Source organism: Pelophylax lessonae (assembly GCF_965119305.1).
Source record: "Pelophylax lessonae genome assembly, chromosome: 5".
NCBI classification, from domain to species: domain Eukaryota; kingdom Metazoa; phylum Chordata; class Amphibia; order Anura; family Ranidae; genus Pelophylax; species Pelophylax lessonae.
Window position 1 is genome coordinate 557,939,630 of NC_138772.1, and position 16,177 is coordinate 557,955,806.

The 16,177-nt window shown below is 48.3% G+C and overlaps 1 protein-coding gene across 1 annotated transcript in view; it reads left to right on the forward strand.

Moving 5' to 3' along the window:
* LOC309556172 (KAT8 regulatory NSL complex subunit 1-like) overlaps positions 1-16,177 on the forward strand; it is a 134,120-nt gene that overhangs the window by 102,852 nt on the left and 15,091 nt on the right. The window contains exons 5-7 of the mRNA XM_082258532.1: positions 228-432; positions 5,439-5,604; positions 10,899-11,018. Coding sequence (XP_082114658.1) covers positions 228-432; positions 5,439-5,604; positions 10,899-11,018 — 491 coding nt within the window. The remainder of the gene's footprint in view (positions 1-227; positions 433-5,438; positions 5,605-10,898; positions 11,019-16,177) is intronic.

A 16,177-nucleotide genomic window follows, 5' to 3' on the forward strand; every position in this document is an offset into this window, starting at 1 on the left:
GTACTAGTTTCTGTAGCCAATTGGTTTGCTCTCTTCTTTCTCTGGTTGAAGTCATTGTTCCTTCCCTTAATCATTAATAAGCTAGTCAGACATTTTTCTTGTACCTTTTACAGTTTTCCATCATTTTGTTCAAATACTCAACGTTTGTTCATGGTAATCTATGCTGTGTTGCTGATTCTTTGACTTTGTTGTCAGTCGTCTAACAGCTTGTCTCTTTCTGTTTGCAGTGTGCGTTCCAGTGTGTCTTGTAATGGCTCTGCAGAGGATTTGGATCCAGAGGAGGTGTTGGGTAAGAAGCGTCGCGTGGATACCCTGTCAGCATCACCAGCACTTTCTGATTCCACCTGTGTGGCGGCTCGAACGCGGCCCCTGCGAGGGCACAAGAAGCGCAGCTTGGTCCGGTCCAGTGACGTGTCCTCCCTCAGCAGAAAGGTAAGAACCCTGTCCTTTGACCCAGGAGGAAATGTCCAGTCTGTGCCGGGGCTTTTTCATTCTGGTTCTGCAGGCTAGCATCCTGCTTTTTACACATTAGGAGACCATGTTAGTCTACCGCCACCTTGCCATATACTGCTGGGGACCGCTGGATATTATATGCAGAGATTGGGTATAATGGCCTCGCTCTGTGTGTCCCCTTCCAGTCATGTCCCTAGCAGCAGAGGGTTCATGGGGCACATCTGTATATATTGGAGGTCTTGTTCAATGCCCAAAAGTCTTTATTTAACCAACACTTAGTACTACCACTTGTTGGGTGACCCCATTGGGGCTAATCTACTAATTCATACTAGTTACAGTGCGCAGCAACCCCAAAGTAGCCAATCGGAATGCACTTTACTAGAATCAGACCAGAGAAAAGAATCCTGATCAACAGCTATAGACTATATAGATAATTTACATTTCTCTTTGTTCATTGACAGACACAGCTCCCAATTCTTCTTAACCATTGGGTTATACTGTACCTACAGGAGTAGGAGACGAGGCAGGAAAAAGCTTGACTACGCATATGGGCAGTCCCAGGGGGTATACACCCGCACTCAGTTTTTTTTTTTTTTTTTCTGCCTAGTCAGGAGTAAGGACCTAGTTCCTTGCTGGGATTTTTTGCTTTTAAATGGATTTTTTCCTATCTTTTGTTCCTGTGAGAATCTACTATCAACTGCCGGACTGGGTGACGGACTGGATAAGCCCGATCCAGATGGTCCCCCCAGTCTGGCCATCAAACACGTTGCAGGCCTCAGCTACCCGCTAGGTCAGCCGCAACATAGCCCTTCTGGACGGGGGCTGCCCCTGTGAGGTAAACGTCTCGCGAGGTCGCATACGACCTGGCCTTGACCTGAGTCGCAGCATTCCTCCTGGCCAACAGCCACCCGCATCCCGATGGAGCTGTGGTCTGTCAGGAGGGTTGCCCACCCTGGTCCAGGTATGGTAAGTAGCTGTCACTGTGGGTCTTCAGGCTGCTGACCGGGTTTTTCTTGCTGCACAACGGTTGAGCAGAGTTGCCCTGCTACCCTGGGGGTTGGTGACTAGGACAGGGATGTCCTCTGGGCTCCCTGTGGCAGTTGTTGGGCTGGGGGAGCAGATGGTTTGGTAAAAATTTAGGCTGTGGCTTTGCGGCCTACTGGTCGGGAGCTACGTGGGACGGCCCCAGTTAGGGTGACTGAAGCCACTACCTTCCGTTTGTGCATCCTCCCCTCTGCTGCCCCTGGGTGGTCGGCTCCGCTGAGGCTCACGACTGGGCATCCACAAAAATTTAGGCTGCAGCCTACTAGGCCATGCGACCAAGTCAGCCTCCATTGGGGGGGGTCCTGGCTGGGATGAGTGCACTTGCGGCCGTATGTTTCACTATGGCTGGTTTGGTTTGGGCCGGTATTTACTATTGCCCTGGTGTCACAAACTGACAAGTGGGATAAACGTTTATGCCAGGACCTGGAGGGAAACTGCTTCCCCCTGCCTTTTGAGGAGCTGGTAGATCAGTTGATCCAGGGGCTACGGTTTATCTGTGATACCTCTTTGGATGCGGCTCCTTTTGATTTTAGCCTGTCTGTATCAGCAGTGGTCCTTCTGTGTCTTATCTGGCTGACCATGCTGGTTCTGCGAACCAGGCCTTATCTGATCTCTGCTTTGTGGTGGATCGCCTGTTTTTGGTCTTCCTTATGACATCTTTAAGGGTCTCACGGGGAGGGGGGTACTCCTCTTCCGCAGGCTACCGAGGCCAAGTAGCCCTGTCGTAGACGTGGGCCATTTTTCTAGTCTCATAAGCGGCTTTATTCGTCCCTCAAGGTATAGCAGTCCTTCAGGGCCCCCCCCCCCGATATTCCAAGAGGACCTATTCTGGCAGCCACGAGGGGCTCTTCCAGACCTGTGGACAAGGCTTCCTCTGCATTAAGGGGCGCCCTCACCCTTATCTGGGGTGTGGGGGGGGGGGACGTCTTTGCTGATTCCCGAATCCGTGGACCTCTCTGGTACAGGTCAAGCGGGTCAACGAAGTCTTTCGGTCTTTTCCTCCGGAAAGGTTCTTCCCTTCCAACCTGCGCTTGTCCCCAGATCGCTTACGGGGTCACTTTGGGGCAGTGCAAGACTTGTTACTTCATGGGGTGATGGTTTTCAGGGGTTTTACTTAAACCTGTTTACAGTTCCCTGGAAAGAAGACAAGATACGTCAATTCTGGACATCAAGGTGCTAAACTGCTTTGTATGAGTACCGAAGTTATGAATGGAGTTAATTCGCATGGTAGTGACGTCCCTACAGTCTCTCTTCTATCAACTTCAAGGACTCCTACATTCACATTGGAGTATTTGCAGGTCACCAGCACTTCCTCCGCTTTGCCGTGGGTGAGGAGCATTATCATTTTGTGGCGTTTTACTTTTTTGGTCTCGCCTCTGTTCCTGGGGTCTTCACAAAGTGTTGGCCCCGGTGCTAGCATTGTTGCGTCAGCGCAGGATCGTAGTACTGGTGTACCTGGACGATCATCTTCTGCGAGCCGAGTCTGACTGCTTTGATGGACACCTTGGAGATTACTCTGGGATTCGGCCTCAGCTTGAGTGTTTCTTCCTCTGTAAAAACTCCAGAAATTGCAGGAGGCTATTCAGCTTCTGTTGTCCAGCAGACGGCCATCCCTCCGGGCTTGCATGCGGGTGCTGGGCCTGATGGAGTCTACCAGTTTTGAGGTGGTTCAGTTTTCACAGTTCCACACGAGATCTCTGCAAAAAAGATTCAAGTGAAATCGGACAATCCACAGTCTCTAGAGTTGGCTTAGTTCTTCGGCACTTCGACAGGGAAATCCTTCTCCCCCTGTACTGAGCGGTTGTCACTACGGATGCCAGCCTGTTCGGGTGGGGAGGCGTCCTTGGCACAGCTTGTGCTGGGGGGGGGGGGGTCTGGACTCGGAAAAAGCGATCAGACTTTGGGTCATTGGGCAATTTGTCTCCAGGGGTTTCCAGTACAAATTGGACAAGGCCACAGCCGTGGCCTATGTCAATCACCATGAGGGCACAAGACGTTTCCTGGCGGATATGGAAGTAGCTGGCATTCTAAGGTGGGTAGAACGATTGTTCTAGTCGTCTCTGCTGTACACATTCCATGGAAGGTACAGAGGTTTGTGGCATGGTCTCGAGATCCTCTGGCCGACGCCGCAGACGCATTAGTGGCTCCTTGGTGTCAGTATCGTCTGATTTATGCCTTTTCCCCTCTAAAAAAAACATCTGCCAAGACTCCTGTGCAGGATCGAGGCAGCAAGGATTTTGGTCTTTCTGGTGGCTCCAGACTGGCCTCACTGGTCTTGGTATGCCGATGCTCCTTGGAGACTTCCTCTCGGAAGAGCTGCTGTCTCAATGACCAATCTTCGATCTTGCTTTACAGTCTCTGGTTTTAACGGCTTGGCTGTTGAAAGCCAGGTGCTGAAGGATAGAGGTTTGTATGAATCAGTGATTCCTACACTGTTAAAGGTTAGAAAAGCTATCTATAGGAAGATCTACCATCTTATTTGGAAGACGTATGTTGCGTGGTGTGAGTCTTTTGGAATTCTCCCTCGGTCCTTTTCGGTGGCTCGGATCATGGCTTTCCTCCAACGGGGAGTTGAGCAGCGCCTGTCCTTGAGTACCATCAAGGGCCAGATTTCCATCTTGGCGGTTTTCTTTCAACGTCCATTGGCCGCACTTTCCTTGGTGTGTACCTTTTCTCCAGGGAGCTTGACACTTGGTTCCTCCAGTGAGGTCTCTCATTACCGTCGTGGGTCCTTTACATTGGTGTTGTCAGTTATCCAGGAATCTCCCTTCGAAAACATTGAGTTTCCCCTGCGTACATTGTCCCAGAAGGTGGCCTTTTTGGTGGCGATTACTTCTGCGTGCAGGGTGTCTGTGCTGGCGGCGTTGTCTTGCTGTTCACCTTACCTGTTGGTTTACAGAGCTAAGGTGCTTCTTCGCCCCTATCCATTGTTCCTTCCAAAAGTCGTCTGATTTCCATTTTTGAATGAAGACATTGTCACCTTTCCTATGTCCCAGGCCTAAATATCCTAAGGAAATTGCTCTGCTCTCCCTGGATGTGGTTCAGGCAGTCAAGGGTGTATCTGGCAGCTGCAAAGTCTTTATAGGAAGTCACTCGCTATTTGTACACACGGATGGACCTTGTTAAGGATTGGCTGCTTCTGCTGCAACCATTTCCAGATGGATCAGACAGACAGTGATCCAGGCCTATTCAGTTAGGGGCCAGGTTCCTCCTTTCCCTGTTGAGGCACACACTACTCTGATGACGGAAGGCCTGAGGAGGCACTAAGCACAGACATTAGTGATGCAGGTTTGCAAGGGGGCCATCTGGTCGTTTGTGCACACTTTTTTACAAAGTTTTCAAGTTCATGTGTTGGCATCTGCAGATGCTTCTTTTGGCTGCATGTTTTTGCAGGCTGCTGCTTAGTGGACTTGGTCCTCTTTAAAGGGGGTATGTTTTTTTTCAGGTGACAGGTTAGCTCCAGTTGATTTGATTGAGCTCATGTTACCTGGTTGGCTATGGTTAGCCTTGGGAATTTTTTTCTGCGGTTTTCCCACCCCTCATGTTTAACACTGCTTTGGGATGTCCCAATGGTTACGAAGAATCAGGAGCTGTGTCCCGTCAATTAATGAAAGAGAAAATGGGATTTTTGACTTACCGTAAAATCCATTTCTCTGTTCATTGACTGCACCCACCCCTCTGTGGAGTTGGCTTTCTTTTGACACTGCTTGTAACAATACGGAGTGCCTATAGCTGAGTGTGGGTGTATACCCCCTTGAACTGCCCATAGGCGTAGTCTTTTTTTTTTTTTTTTTTTTTTTCCTGCCTAGTCATACTCCTGTAGGCGGCATTATAACCCAATGGTTAAGAATCAGGTGCTGTGTCCGTCAATGAACATCGGAGAAATAGATTTTACAGTAAGTCAAAAATCCCATTATTTAAATATTTTGTGCTTTGTTTAGCCGCAGAAGCCGTTGTCTACGAAGTGTGGATGTGACCCCCCCACCACATGTATCCTGTGTGGTTGTAAGACATATGCAAAGACATCACACCCCAGCACCATGGCTCTAAATGAGCGGATCGCCCTGATGGACCCCTGCTACCACCCCATCCTGTCCTTTCCCTATGGTAAGTGTGGAACCCTGAATCACATTTCATGCCTTGTATTGTTATATATTTTTATTTGTATAGTAAGATAATCTCTCAACGAACACAAGAAATATTTCCGACATTGTGACAAAACTGCGTTTTTATAGAAAATTTGTTTGGCTCCTTACATGAAAGGAAGAATAATAGAACTTGGATTACAAAATCTTCATTTTTACTCAAATTAATTGATGCAAAAATGACTACACCCACAACAAAAACTCCTCCATCTAGTATTTGTATGACCTCCATGATTTGTAATAACAGCGCTCAGTATTCTAGGCATGGAATGAACGGCGACATATTGCATCATCTGTCTTTTTCCATTCTTCAAGAGCGACCTTTTTTAGAGCCTGGATTCTGGATAGAATTATACTCGTCTCTTCAGAATTCACCATAGGTGTTCCCCAATTGGGATCAGATCAGGAGACGGCCACTGAATCGCTTTCACCCGGTTCTTCCTCAGAAATACAACAGTGACCTTAGATGTGTGTTTCGGATTATTGTTATGTTGGAAAAGTACACGCGGACCAAGAGCACGGAGTGATGGTAGCATCTTCTCTTTCAATATAGAGCAGCACATCTGTGAATTCATGATACCATCAATGAAATACAGCTCCCGACACCAGCAGCAACTAGGCAGCCCCACAGGAGGACACAGTCACCACCATGTTTCACAGTAGGCACCTGGCTGTTTTCTTTGTATTCCTCCCCTTTGCAACACCATACAGTTTTGAAGCCATCAGTTCCAAAAACCTTTATCGTTGTCTCATCATGGCTACAGAGTCCCAGTAGTAGTCTTCTTTTTCAGCATGGGCCCTGGCAAATTCTAGGTGGACTTTTTTTGTGCATGGGCTTTAGGAGAGGCTTCCTTTATGGAATGCATGCCATTCCTCTGCAGTGTACGCCATATTGTGTCATGGGAAACAATCGCCCCAGTTTGACTTGCTACTTTTTTAGCTAACTGCAGAGAACTTGCATGGCGATTTTCTTCAACCCTTCTTCTTATGAGAAGACGCGCCTGATGAGGTGAAAACTTCCATGGATGGCCTGGACCTCTCTGTGAGATGGTTGTAGTTACATTTTTGTATCCCTTTTGCTCCAGTATTCTGACTGATAAATAAAGCTTTGCTGATCTTCTTGTAGCCTTCACCTTTCTTGTGTAAAGAAATGATAGGACCTTTCTCTTCCATGTGGTGCCATTGCTGACAGCATGAAATGGGAGGGGTTTTCTTAAGTAACACCCTTTTATAATTGCGTATCTGCTGGACACCTGTTTAATGAATAGTTAGACTCCCCTGTAGTTAAAGCGGAGTTCCACCCAAAAGTGGAACATCCGCTCATTTGCTTCCTCCCCCCTCCGGTGCCACATTTAGCATCTTTCGGGAGGAGGAAGGGGGAACGGGTACCTGTTTGACAGGTACCATTTTCCACTTCCGGGAGATGGCGCCGTCCCTCGGAAGTTTGGCCCCCTTCTCCTGCCACAGAGCCAATCCGAATGCCCAGCGCGCTTCGCGCATGCCCATTAGGGACCCGCCCGTTCACTGGCGAGTTCCCTCACCGGCAATGGCGGCAGCAGCACCTGTCAGCCAATGGAAACATCGGCTGCGGTGCCGACATCGCTGGACTCCTGGACAGGTAAGTGTCCTAATTAAGTCGGCAGCTACAGTATGAATTTTTGGAGGGGGAGGGGGTGAGGCTGGAACACCTCCTTTAAATTCTGGTAATTAGGATTTTGTTGTCTAAAATTGTATCTTTGCACTTAAGACTTTCATTGGGGTGTATTCATTTCTGCAACATGGTCTTGAATGAATTTGTTAGGAAACCGTACTTTTTTGTTTGTGCAAATCAACAAATCTGGGCTGTAATCAGTGGCCGCATTTGTGGGAGTATTTTGTAGTATCGTGTCCCATGGAAAATGTTCATTCTGAAAGGAAAGTAAAGATTTTCTGACAAATCTGTTGGTGTACTCATTTATGTTGAGCACTGTGTGTACAAGATTGTGCTCATTCTTATACATTTGGGGTACACTACCACCTTTTAGGAGGTTTAAACACTGGCAATCACAAAAAAAATAGGCTGGCCCTATATAACCCATCCTCACTCATCACACCTCAGTCTTTGCTATCATTCAGGCATCTTCTGTAGCTCCTCTGAGAAACATTTTTTTTTGCAGCTTTTTTTTTTTTTTCCCTGGGCAACTGAAGACTCCTTGGGAATTATTTTTTCGGTGACTTCAATTAAGACTTCAAAGATCGGTGTTTGAGCTGGTCCCTACACAGCAGCTATCCAGCCAGCCGGTGTATCCTTAGCAACAGCTTTGGAGGCAGACCCCTCCAGACTGAGAAATTGCAGGATTAGCCTGGAATGTGACCTTCTGGCAGTGAGCTCTGTATTGTGGCACTTTCCAGATTTCTTTGTGCCGTTCTTGCCAGAGCGCCCCCTAGGTCCAGAATTATGGCACAGCCTCTTGTGTGACCCAACCTCTGAAGACTCATGCAGTGGGTAGGCCTCTGGTAAAGACGAGGGAGGCTAGCTTGGAATGTGACCTTCGGGCTCTGGGCTTTGGCATAGTGGCTCTTTCCAGACTTTAAAGCGCAATTTCAGTCAACAGTGACAATGTTTGTTCCTTATGCTGCTAACAATAATAGGAACGTATATCATATTTACTTTTTTTTTTTTCTTTTTACACTTTTTGTTACTTTCTGGTTTCCAGTCCTAGGCAAAAATGTCACATGCTAGGAGTTTACATTAGGGGGCTTTCTCGGCCAGGCTCCTGGGCCAGGCGCGCCTTCCTCCCTCCCTCCTGGACCAGGCGCGCCTTCCTGCCTGCCTCCTGGACCAGGCGCGCCTTCCTGCCTGCCTCCTGGGCCAGGCGCGGCCTTCCTGCCTGCCTCCTGGGCCAGGCGCGGCCTTCCTGCCTGCCTCCTGGGCCAGGCGCGGCCTTCCTGCCTGCCTCCTGGGCCAGGCGCGGCCTTCCTGCCTCCCCCATGGCTAATGGCATACAGCACTTCTGGGGAATGACCTCTCAGAACCAAGAAGTGTCACTTTCTGGTTTATTCATAGACTGTTGTCATATCACTGACCGGAAAGCAGATGGTCGGCCTTTAAAATACATGTCTGGAAGTGTATGTAAAAGCCACCATAATATCCAAAGAGAAACTGCGCTAAAAGCCCAAGAAAATTAAGTAATTTAAAAGCAGCTCGCAGGAAACTCGAATACTTGCTATGCGTGAATTCAAAAACAGTGCAGCGCTTGTAAACGCGTGCTGATAATTATCAATGCCTAAATACTATGTGTAGTTAACAAAAATCATGTCTATAGATATAATACTTAAAAACATGTACACTCACCGGCCGCTTTATTAGGTACACCTGTTCAGTTACTTGGTAACACCTATTGCTAATCAGCCAATCACATGGCAGTAACTCAATGCATTTAGGCATCTAGACGTGGTGAACACGACTTGCTGAATTTCAAGCTGACCATCAGAAAGGGGACTGCAGTGACTTTGAATGTGGGCTGGTCTGAGCATTTCTGGGATTTTCACGCAACCATCTCTCGGGTTTACAGAGAATGGTGGGGAAAGGAGAAAATATCCAGTGAGCGGCAGTTGTGTGGAGGAAAATGCCTTGTTGAGGTCAGAGGAGAATGGGCAGATTGGTTCCAGATGATAGAAAGGCAACAGTAACTCAAATACCCACTCAATACAACCAAGGTATGCAGAATACCATCTCTGAACGCACAACACATCCAACCTTGAAGCAGATGGTCTACAGCTGCAGAAGACCACACCGGGTGCCACTCCTGTCAGCTAAGAACAGGAAACTGAGGCTACAATTCGCTCAGGATCACCAAAATTGGACAATAGAAGATTGGAAAAACGTTGCCTGGTCCGATGAGTCTCGATTTTCATCTGCGGCATTCAAATGGTAGGGTCAGAATTTGGTGTAAACATGAAAGCATGGATCCATCCTGCCTTGTATCATCAGATCTCAATCCAATAGAGCACCTTTGGGATGTGGTGGAATAGGAGATTGGTATCATGGATGTGCAGCCGACAAATCTGCAGCAACTGCGTGATGCTATCATGTCACTATGGAGCAAAATCTGAGGAATGTTTCCAACACCTTGTTGTATCTATGCCATGAAGAATGAAGGCAAAAGGGGGTCCAACCTGCTACTAGCAAGGTGTACCTAATAATATATTGCCTGGTGAATGAAAGTGCATAGCTATCTATAATCTAGAACTAGAAATTTCTAGGGGGCAGTCTTCTCTGTATATGATAGAAGAGGAGGTGGGAAATGTGAATGCCTGAAAACGTCTCCACTTTAGGACCACCATGTGCGCCTCCCCAGTGTATGAAGTGTAGGGGGCTTACCAGATTTCAATGACCCACACTAAGGAAAGGTCAAACAGCATTTGTTAAATGCTCCAGAGAACCTCCAATTCGCTTTTGAGGGGCACATCGGGCAATTATACCACACTGTCCCACAAGTCTGTATACAATGACGCTCCATACAGGAATTATACCATAGAGAGGAAAAAACTCTATAGTGTAAATCTGTGGGAATAGCTAAGGTTAATAAGGGCAGATGCACTTATAGTAGGTAGGAGCAATACAAACCATTCAAGCTACGTGTGTGGGTAGTTGTCCCTAAAACAGATGGCCGTTCCCCTGATGTCACCTGTGACGAAACGCATAGGGCATTGCCAGTTCACATGCTACTGAGTGAACCATTTACCATTTATTGGTGGCGAATCATTGGCTGGAACCCACCTATTGCCTGGTGCGGTGATTACTCAGTTAGCTGCACATGCTCACTCCCTTACTCAGAACTGTTGGACCATGTATAGGATATACGTGATCCTGCGCAGGAGAGCCACTCTGCTGCCGTACTCCTACGTGAGGCGATCTGCAAGTGGTTAAACCTCACTAAAAACTGGGGGATTGGCTCTGTCCTCCCATGGAGACACATGGCGTGTGATGCTGCGGGGTGTAGACAATGTTCTCTCCCCCCAGTAGCCACGCCCATAACTTGTCTGTCAGGTGCTGGCTGTGTCAATCCACTCTTGGCCTTGTTTATTGACTCCCATCAATTACAAATTATGTGGCTTTTTTGTATAAAAAAAAAAATGTATCCTTTTTAAGCCGTGTTGGAAATGTCTTTGCCTATAGAACTAATTTAATATACAATGGTATATCTGACGTTTATAATGTAATTTTTCATTCCTGTATTGGACTGCTCTGATTGGCTGTTTTTGCTTCTACAGACACACCTTTCCATTTGCACTTTCAATCATTGCTGAAAGAGGACAGACAGTTCCGCGTCTCTAATAAGCTGAAAATCCTGAAGCTTTCTCAGCTCGCCAAGAAACCCCAGGAAACCGGCAGTGAGTGGACACACCGCTTTTGAAAAATGCCATCTTGTATTTTAATGGGGCCTTGACTTAGAAGCGATGCTTTAGGACAGTGGTCTGCACACATCTTGTTAAAAAAAAAAAAAAAAAAAGACTAGATCAGATTGTCACCCGCTGTGTGTGGGCACAATATATCCAAACTCTTGTTTTGTCCTGCCACAGGGGTGCTCAGACTGGTTTGTGCGACAGGTTTCCTTTATGCTAGAAGTGATCAGGAAAGGGCGGTACAATACCAAATGCAGAATTGGCAGAACAATACCAGAATATGATGGCACAGCCAACCGCATCGAATTGCAGCAGCAAAAAATGCTTTTCTTTACTGCTGCCCAGGAAGAAAACATCTGCAGGAAGAACGATTTGCAAAAGTCTATGTAGCCCAGGGGGTCAATTATCATGTTCTTGAAGCCCAAATACTATGTTTAACCACTTCCAAAAAGACGGCTACAGCGCAGCTCTCTCGTTCCCGGAGGGTGTCCATTGACGTTCTCCTGAAACCACACCTCTCGCAGGGGGTTCGCATCCTTTTGGCCACAGCTGATTATGGTAAAGGTCTGATCAGTCGTCCCTTTACCACGTGATCAGCAGTGTCCAATCACAGCTGATCACAATGTAAACAGTTGCCGGTTATCGGCTCTCCTTTCCTCACACGCTGTCACAGCACGAGGAGAGGGGAGCCAGTAACCGGAAATCCTGACAGGAGGCATGCACATAGATAATCGGGGTGCTGATCACCAGTGCTGCATGCATATCGGCGCCCGCCAGTGCTGCATGCATATCGGCGCCCGCCAGTGCTGCATGCATATCGGCGCCCGCCAGTGCTGCATGCATATCGGCGCCCGCCAGTGCTGCATGCATATCGGCGCCCGCCAGTGCTGCATGCATATCGGCGCCCGTGCTGCATGCATATCGGCGCCCGTGCTGCATGCATATCGGCGCCCGTGCTGCATGCATATCGGCGCCAGTGCTGCATGCATATCGGCGCCCGCGCTGCATGCATATCGGCGCCCGCGCTGCATGCATATCGGCGGCACAGTGGTGTAGTGGTTAGCACTTTTGCCTAGCAGCAAAAGGGTCGCTGGTTCGAATCCCAACCACGACACTACCTGCTGCATGTTCGCCCTGTTCCCACGTGGGTTTCCTCTGGGTACTTTGGTTTACCCCCACACTCCAAAGACCTGCTGTGAGGTTAATTGGCTCCTGTCTAAATTGGCCCTAGTATGTGTATGTATGCATGTCAGTTAGGGACCTTCGATTTGTAAGCTCCTTGAGGTTAGGGACTGATGTGAATGTATAATGTATGTGTAAAGTAAATTGACGGCACTATAGTAGTATCTGAAATAAATATCAGTGCCCGCTAGTGCTGTTGCATATCGGTGCCCATCAGTGAAAGAGGAAAATTACTTTAATCTTTCGGTTATTGGCGGACACCGCTCCTGATCTTCATGAATATTGAGTTACACCTATGGGCAGTCCCAGGGGGTACACTCCTTCTCTCTGCTATAGGTACTCAGTTTTTTTTTTTTTTTCTGCCGTGTCAGGGGTAAGGACCTGGTTCCTTGCTGGGATCTCTGGTCCTGGCAATTTTTTTTCTTTTTAGATAGAAATATTTTTCTCCTGGATTTTTTCCTGTGAGATCTACAATCAACTGCCGGATTGGCCGATGGGCTGGATAATCTAGATCCAGTGGTCACCGTAGTCTGGTCTGAGAGTGCGCACAGACCCCAGCCCTGTGCTAGGTTGGCCGCGACTTAGCCCCACTGGACAGGGGCTGGCCTGAGATCCCTGGAAGCCTTGTGGTGCCGTGCGGGGGGCCGCCATTTTTTTGTACCTTGTGTTTTTCTATGCACGGTGGCCATGTTTGTGTAGTTCGGCGGTCATTTTGCAGTGGTATGCCTTTGAAAATAGTGGCGGCCATGACAGTAGAGCCCTGTGGGTGGCGATTTTTGGCAGTGGGAGCCCCTCCTCATCCCCTGGTGCTGATTCCTGGATTTTTTACTTCCTTATCGCTGCGCGTGCAGTGCAGATTATCCTGGTGGCTGCAGGTGCCTGTTTCTGCTGGGTGGTGGGTCTAGTGGGGTGTTCTCCTTCTGCTGAGGATTCGCTTTGTGCCTGGTGACCGGGTGGTGCTGCCAGCGTGGTGGGAGTTGTCCCTTGCAGTGGTTTACACCTTTTTTTGTGGGGTCCTCCTGGTGATTCATGGAGTCTTTGGAGCACATCTCCCCACCTGATCCCCACTCTGAGGCTGAGGGGCCCTCTGGGTCCCAGCCATCCATCGATGCCCTGACGGCGGTCTTGGAGTCCTTTGTGTCCCGGTTGGAGGTGGCTGACAGGCTAGCAAAAAGTACCTCCCGGCTTCCCCTCCTCTGTCTCATCAGATCCTGAGTCTGATTCAGCCACCGCGGACGTGGGTCACCCTGCTGGGTCTGCAACCACACGCCTGGAATCCTCAGAGTGAGGATGATTCCTCCATCCTCAACCGCACATGAAAAGTCGCTGGTGGATGCACTGATTGTATCTGTGTGTGAGACGGAAAGATGGAGAACGCAGCTGCGATGGAGGCGCAGGTTCCCTTTGGCACTCACAAGCCATCCAGAGCTGCAAAGGTGTTTCCTTTCCCTGCCTATTTTGACAAACTTGTTGCTAAAGAGTGGGGACTACCAAAGCATCCCCTTGGGGTCCCTAAGCAAATTTTCTAGGCGTTACCCCTATGAGGAGTCCTTTGTTTAGGAAGTGGACTGTTCCACCGGTGATGGACCCTCCGGTGTCCAGATTAAGCAAGACAACCATGATTCTGGTTGAAGAGTCCCCGGCCTTTAAGGATCCGGCTGAAAGGAAGGCGGAGCCTGTGGCCCGCAATATGTACACTCTGGCTGGTTCTACACTGAGTCCGGTATTCACCATTGCCCTGGTGTCGCAAACTCTGAATAGGCTAAGCTTTTACGCCGTGACCTGGAGGGAGAACGTTACCCCCCCCCCCCCCCCCCCGGCCTTTGCTGAGCTGGGGCTGCAGGCTATCTGTGATGCCTCTCTGGATGCGACTCCCCTAGTGGCTCTTGGCACTCTTTTTCGGCAGTGGTCCTTTGGCGTGTCTTTTGGCTCGAATGATGGTTTCCGGGCCAGGCTTCTGAAAAGGCCTTGACTGATCTACCCTTTCAAAGAGATTGCCTGTTTGGAGCTATCCTGGAAAACCTCATTAAAGGGCTCACGGGGAGAATAGTACCTTTCTTCTGCAGGCTACAAAGAGCGAAAAAACCTCGGCGTAGACGTGGGCCCCCATCCTTTTGCTCAAAGGAGGTTTTTTTTTTTTTTGTCTCGAATCCTTTCAGGGCCTCCGCTGGAGGATCCAAACAAACCTGGTCTGGCAAGCCGAGAGCGGGCTTCTCCAGACCCACGGACAAAAGGCTCCTTCAGTATGACGGTGCCCCTTCACCCTTATCGGGGGTGGGGGAAGTCTTCCCTGGTTTCCGGACCCGTGGACTTCCCTGGTACAAGACAAGTGGGTTAACAAAGTAATTTGGTCCGGCTACAAGATCGAGTTTTGCTCTTGTTTCCCGGCCAGGTTCTTTCCTTCCAATTTGCGCCAGTCCCCGGACCGGATCTGTTTGGGGCAGTACAAGACCCGTTACTTCAAGGATGATTGTCCCTGTTCCGACTTTGGAACGTTTTCAAGGTTTTTACTCCAAATTGGAGTTCCCAGGAAGGAAGGCCAAGTGCATTCAATCCTGGACCTCAAGGCGCTCAACTGCTTTGTGCGGGTGCAGAATTTCATAATGGAGTCCATTCGCATGGCGGTGGCATCCATGCGTCAGGGGGATTTTCTAGTTTCTATCAACATCAAGGATGCTTACCTTCACATTCCAATATGCGCCGGTCACCAGTGATTCCTCAGCTTTGCCGTGGGAGAGGAGCATTATCAGTTTGTGGCGTTACCCTTTTGTCTCGCCTCTGGTCTTAACAAAAGTGTAAGCACCGGTGCTAGCTTTATTACGCCAACGGGGGATCTCCTTACTGGGCTACTTGGACGACCTGCTTCCGCAAACAGTCTCTTACCGCTCTAGTGAAAAATCTGGAGATCACCATACGAACCCTGCGGGAGTTTGGCTGAATTCTGAATTTTCAGAAGTCTCCTCTGGTTCCGTCCACAAAGCTGGACTATCTGGGTCTTACTCTGGACTCGGCCTTAGCCAGAGTGCTCCTTCCTCTGGACAAACTTCAGAAATTCTGAATTGGCCGGAGCCGCGGTGACGTCAGTCCCGCGCGCGGGAGCCGACGGTCACGGCACGTGGCTCTGAAGAAACGGCACCAGCGGCCGTTCTTCAGAGCGCAATGCGCCAGTGATGTCACTGGCTGCATGTAAGGTAACTATCTCCTAAACGGTACATGTTTAGGAGATATTTACAGTACCTACAGGTAAGCCTTATCATAGGATCATCTATAGGTAAAAGTGTCAGAGGAGGGTTTACTTCCTCTTTAAGTGCTGATCAGTGATTCACTGGAAGCGTTGTATTCTGAGTGCAAAGCTTCCTCTGATTGGCTGGGGCGACGAGGTGGGTGGATGACTTCCCCATCTCCACCTCAACAATCAGAAAAGGGCTTTGCATTCATTATTAGAATAAGAAACATCCAGTGAATGGCTGATCGGTGCTCATCCCAGTTCTGTTTTGTTCCAGGAGTGAGATGGAAAGTCCCACTGCTTGAACACAGCGCCATATACTGTGTGTAGCTGAGGCTATATACAGTTTATACAGCATATGTTAGTGAAGTAAAAGGTTCCTCAAACTGTTTAAAGGAACATTAAACATGGAGTGGACTTTAATCCCTTCATTTCTTGCCTGTGCACCCGCTACCGGAACAATTCTGCTATGGGTCGGTTTGTTTGGCAATAACTTTGTCATTTCTTAGGAAACCAAAGTTATTACATTTTTTAGGTCAGACCAGACTTTTTTTTTTTTTGGCAGTTTTTTCTTTTGCAATCCATAGATAAAGCTTGAAAAAAATTCCTTTGGTCGGTGTTTAAAAAAAATAAATGTTACTGTATATTAGAATTGTACATTTCAATCTATTTTTTTTAAAACACTCAAATTTTATTATGGTGCAAAATATACAAATTAAGGCTTTTTTTTAATTTTTTT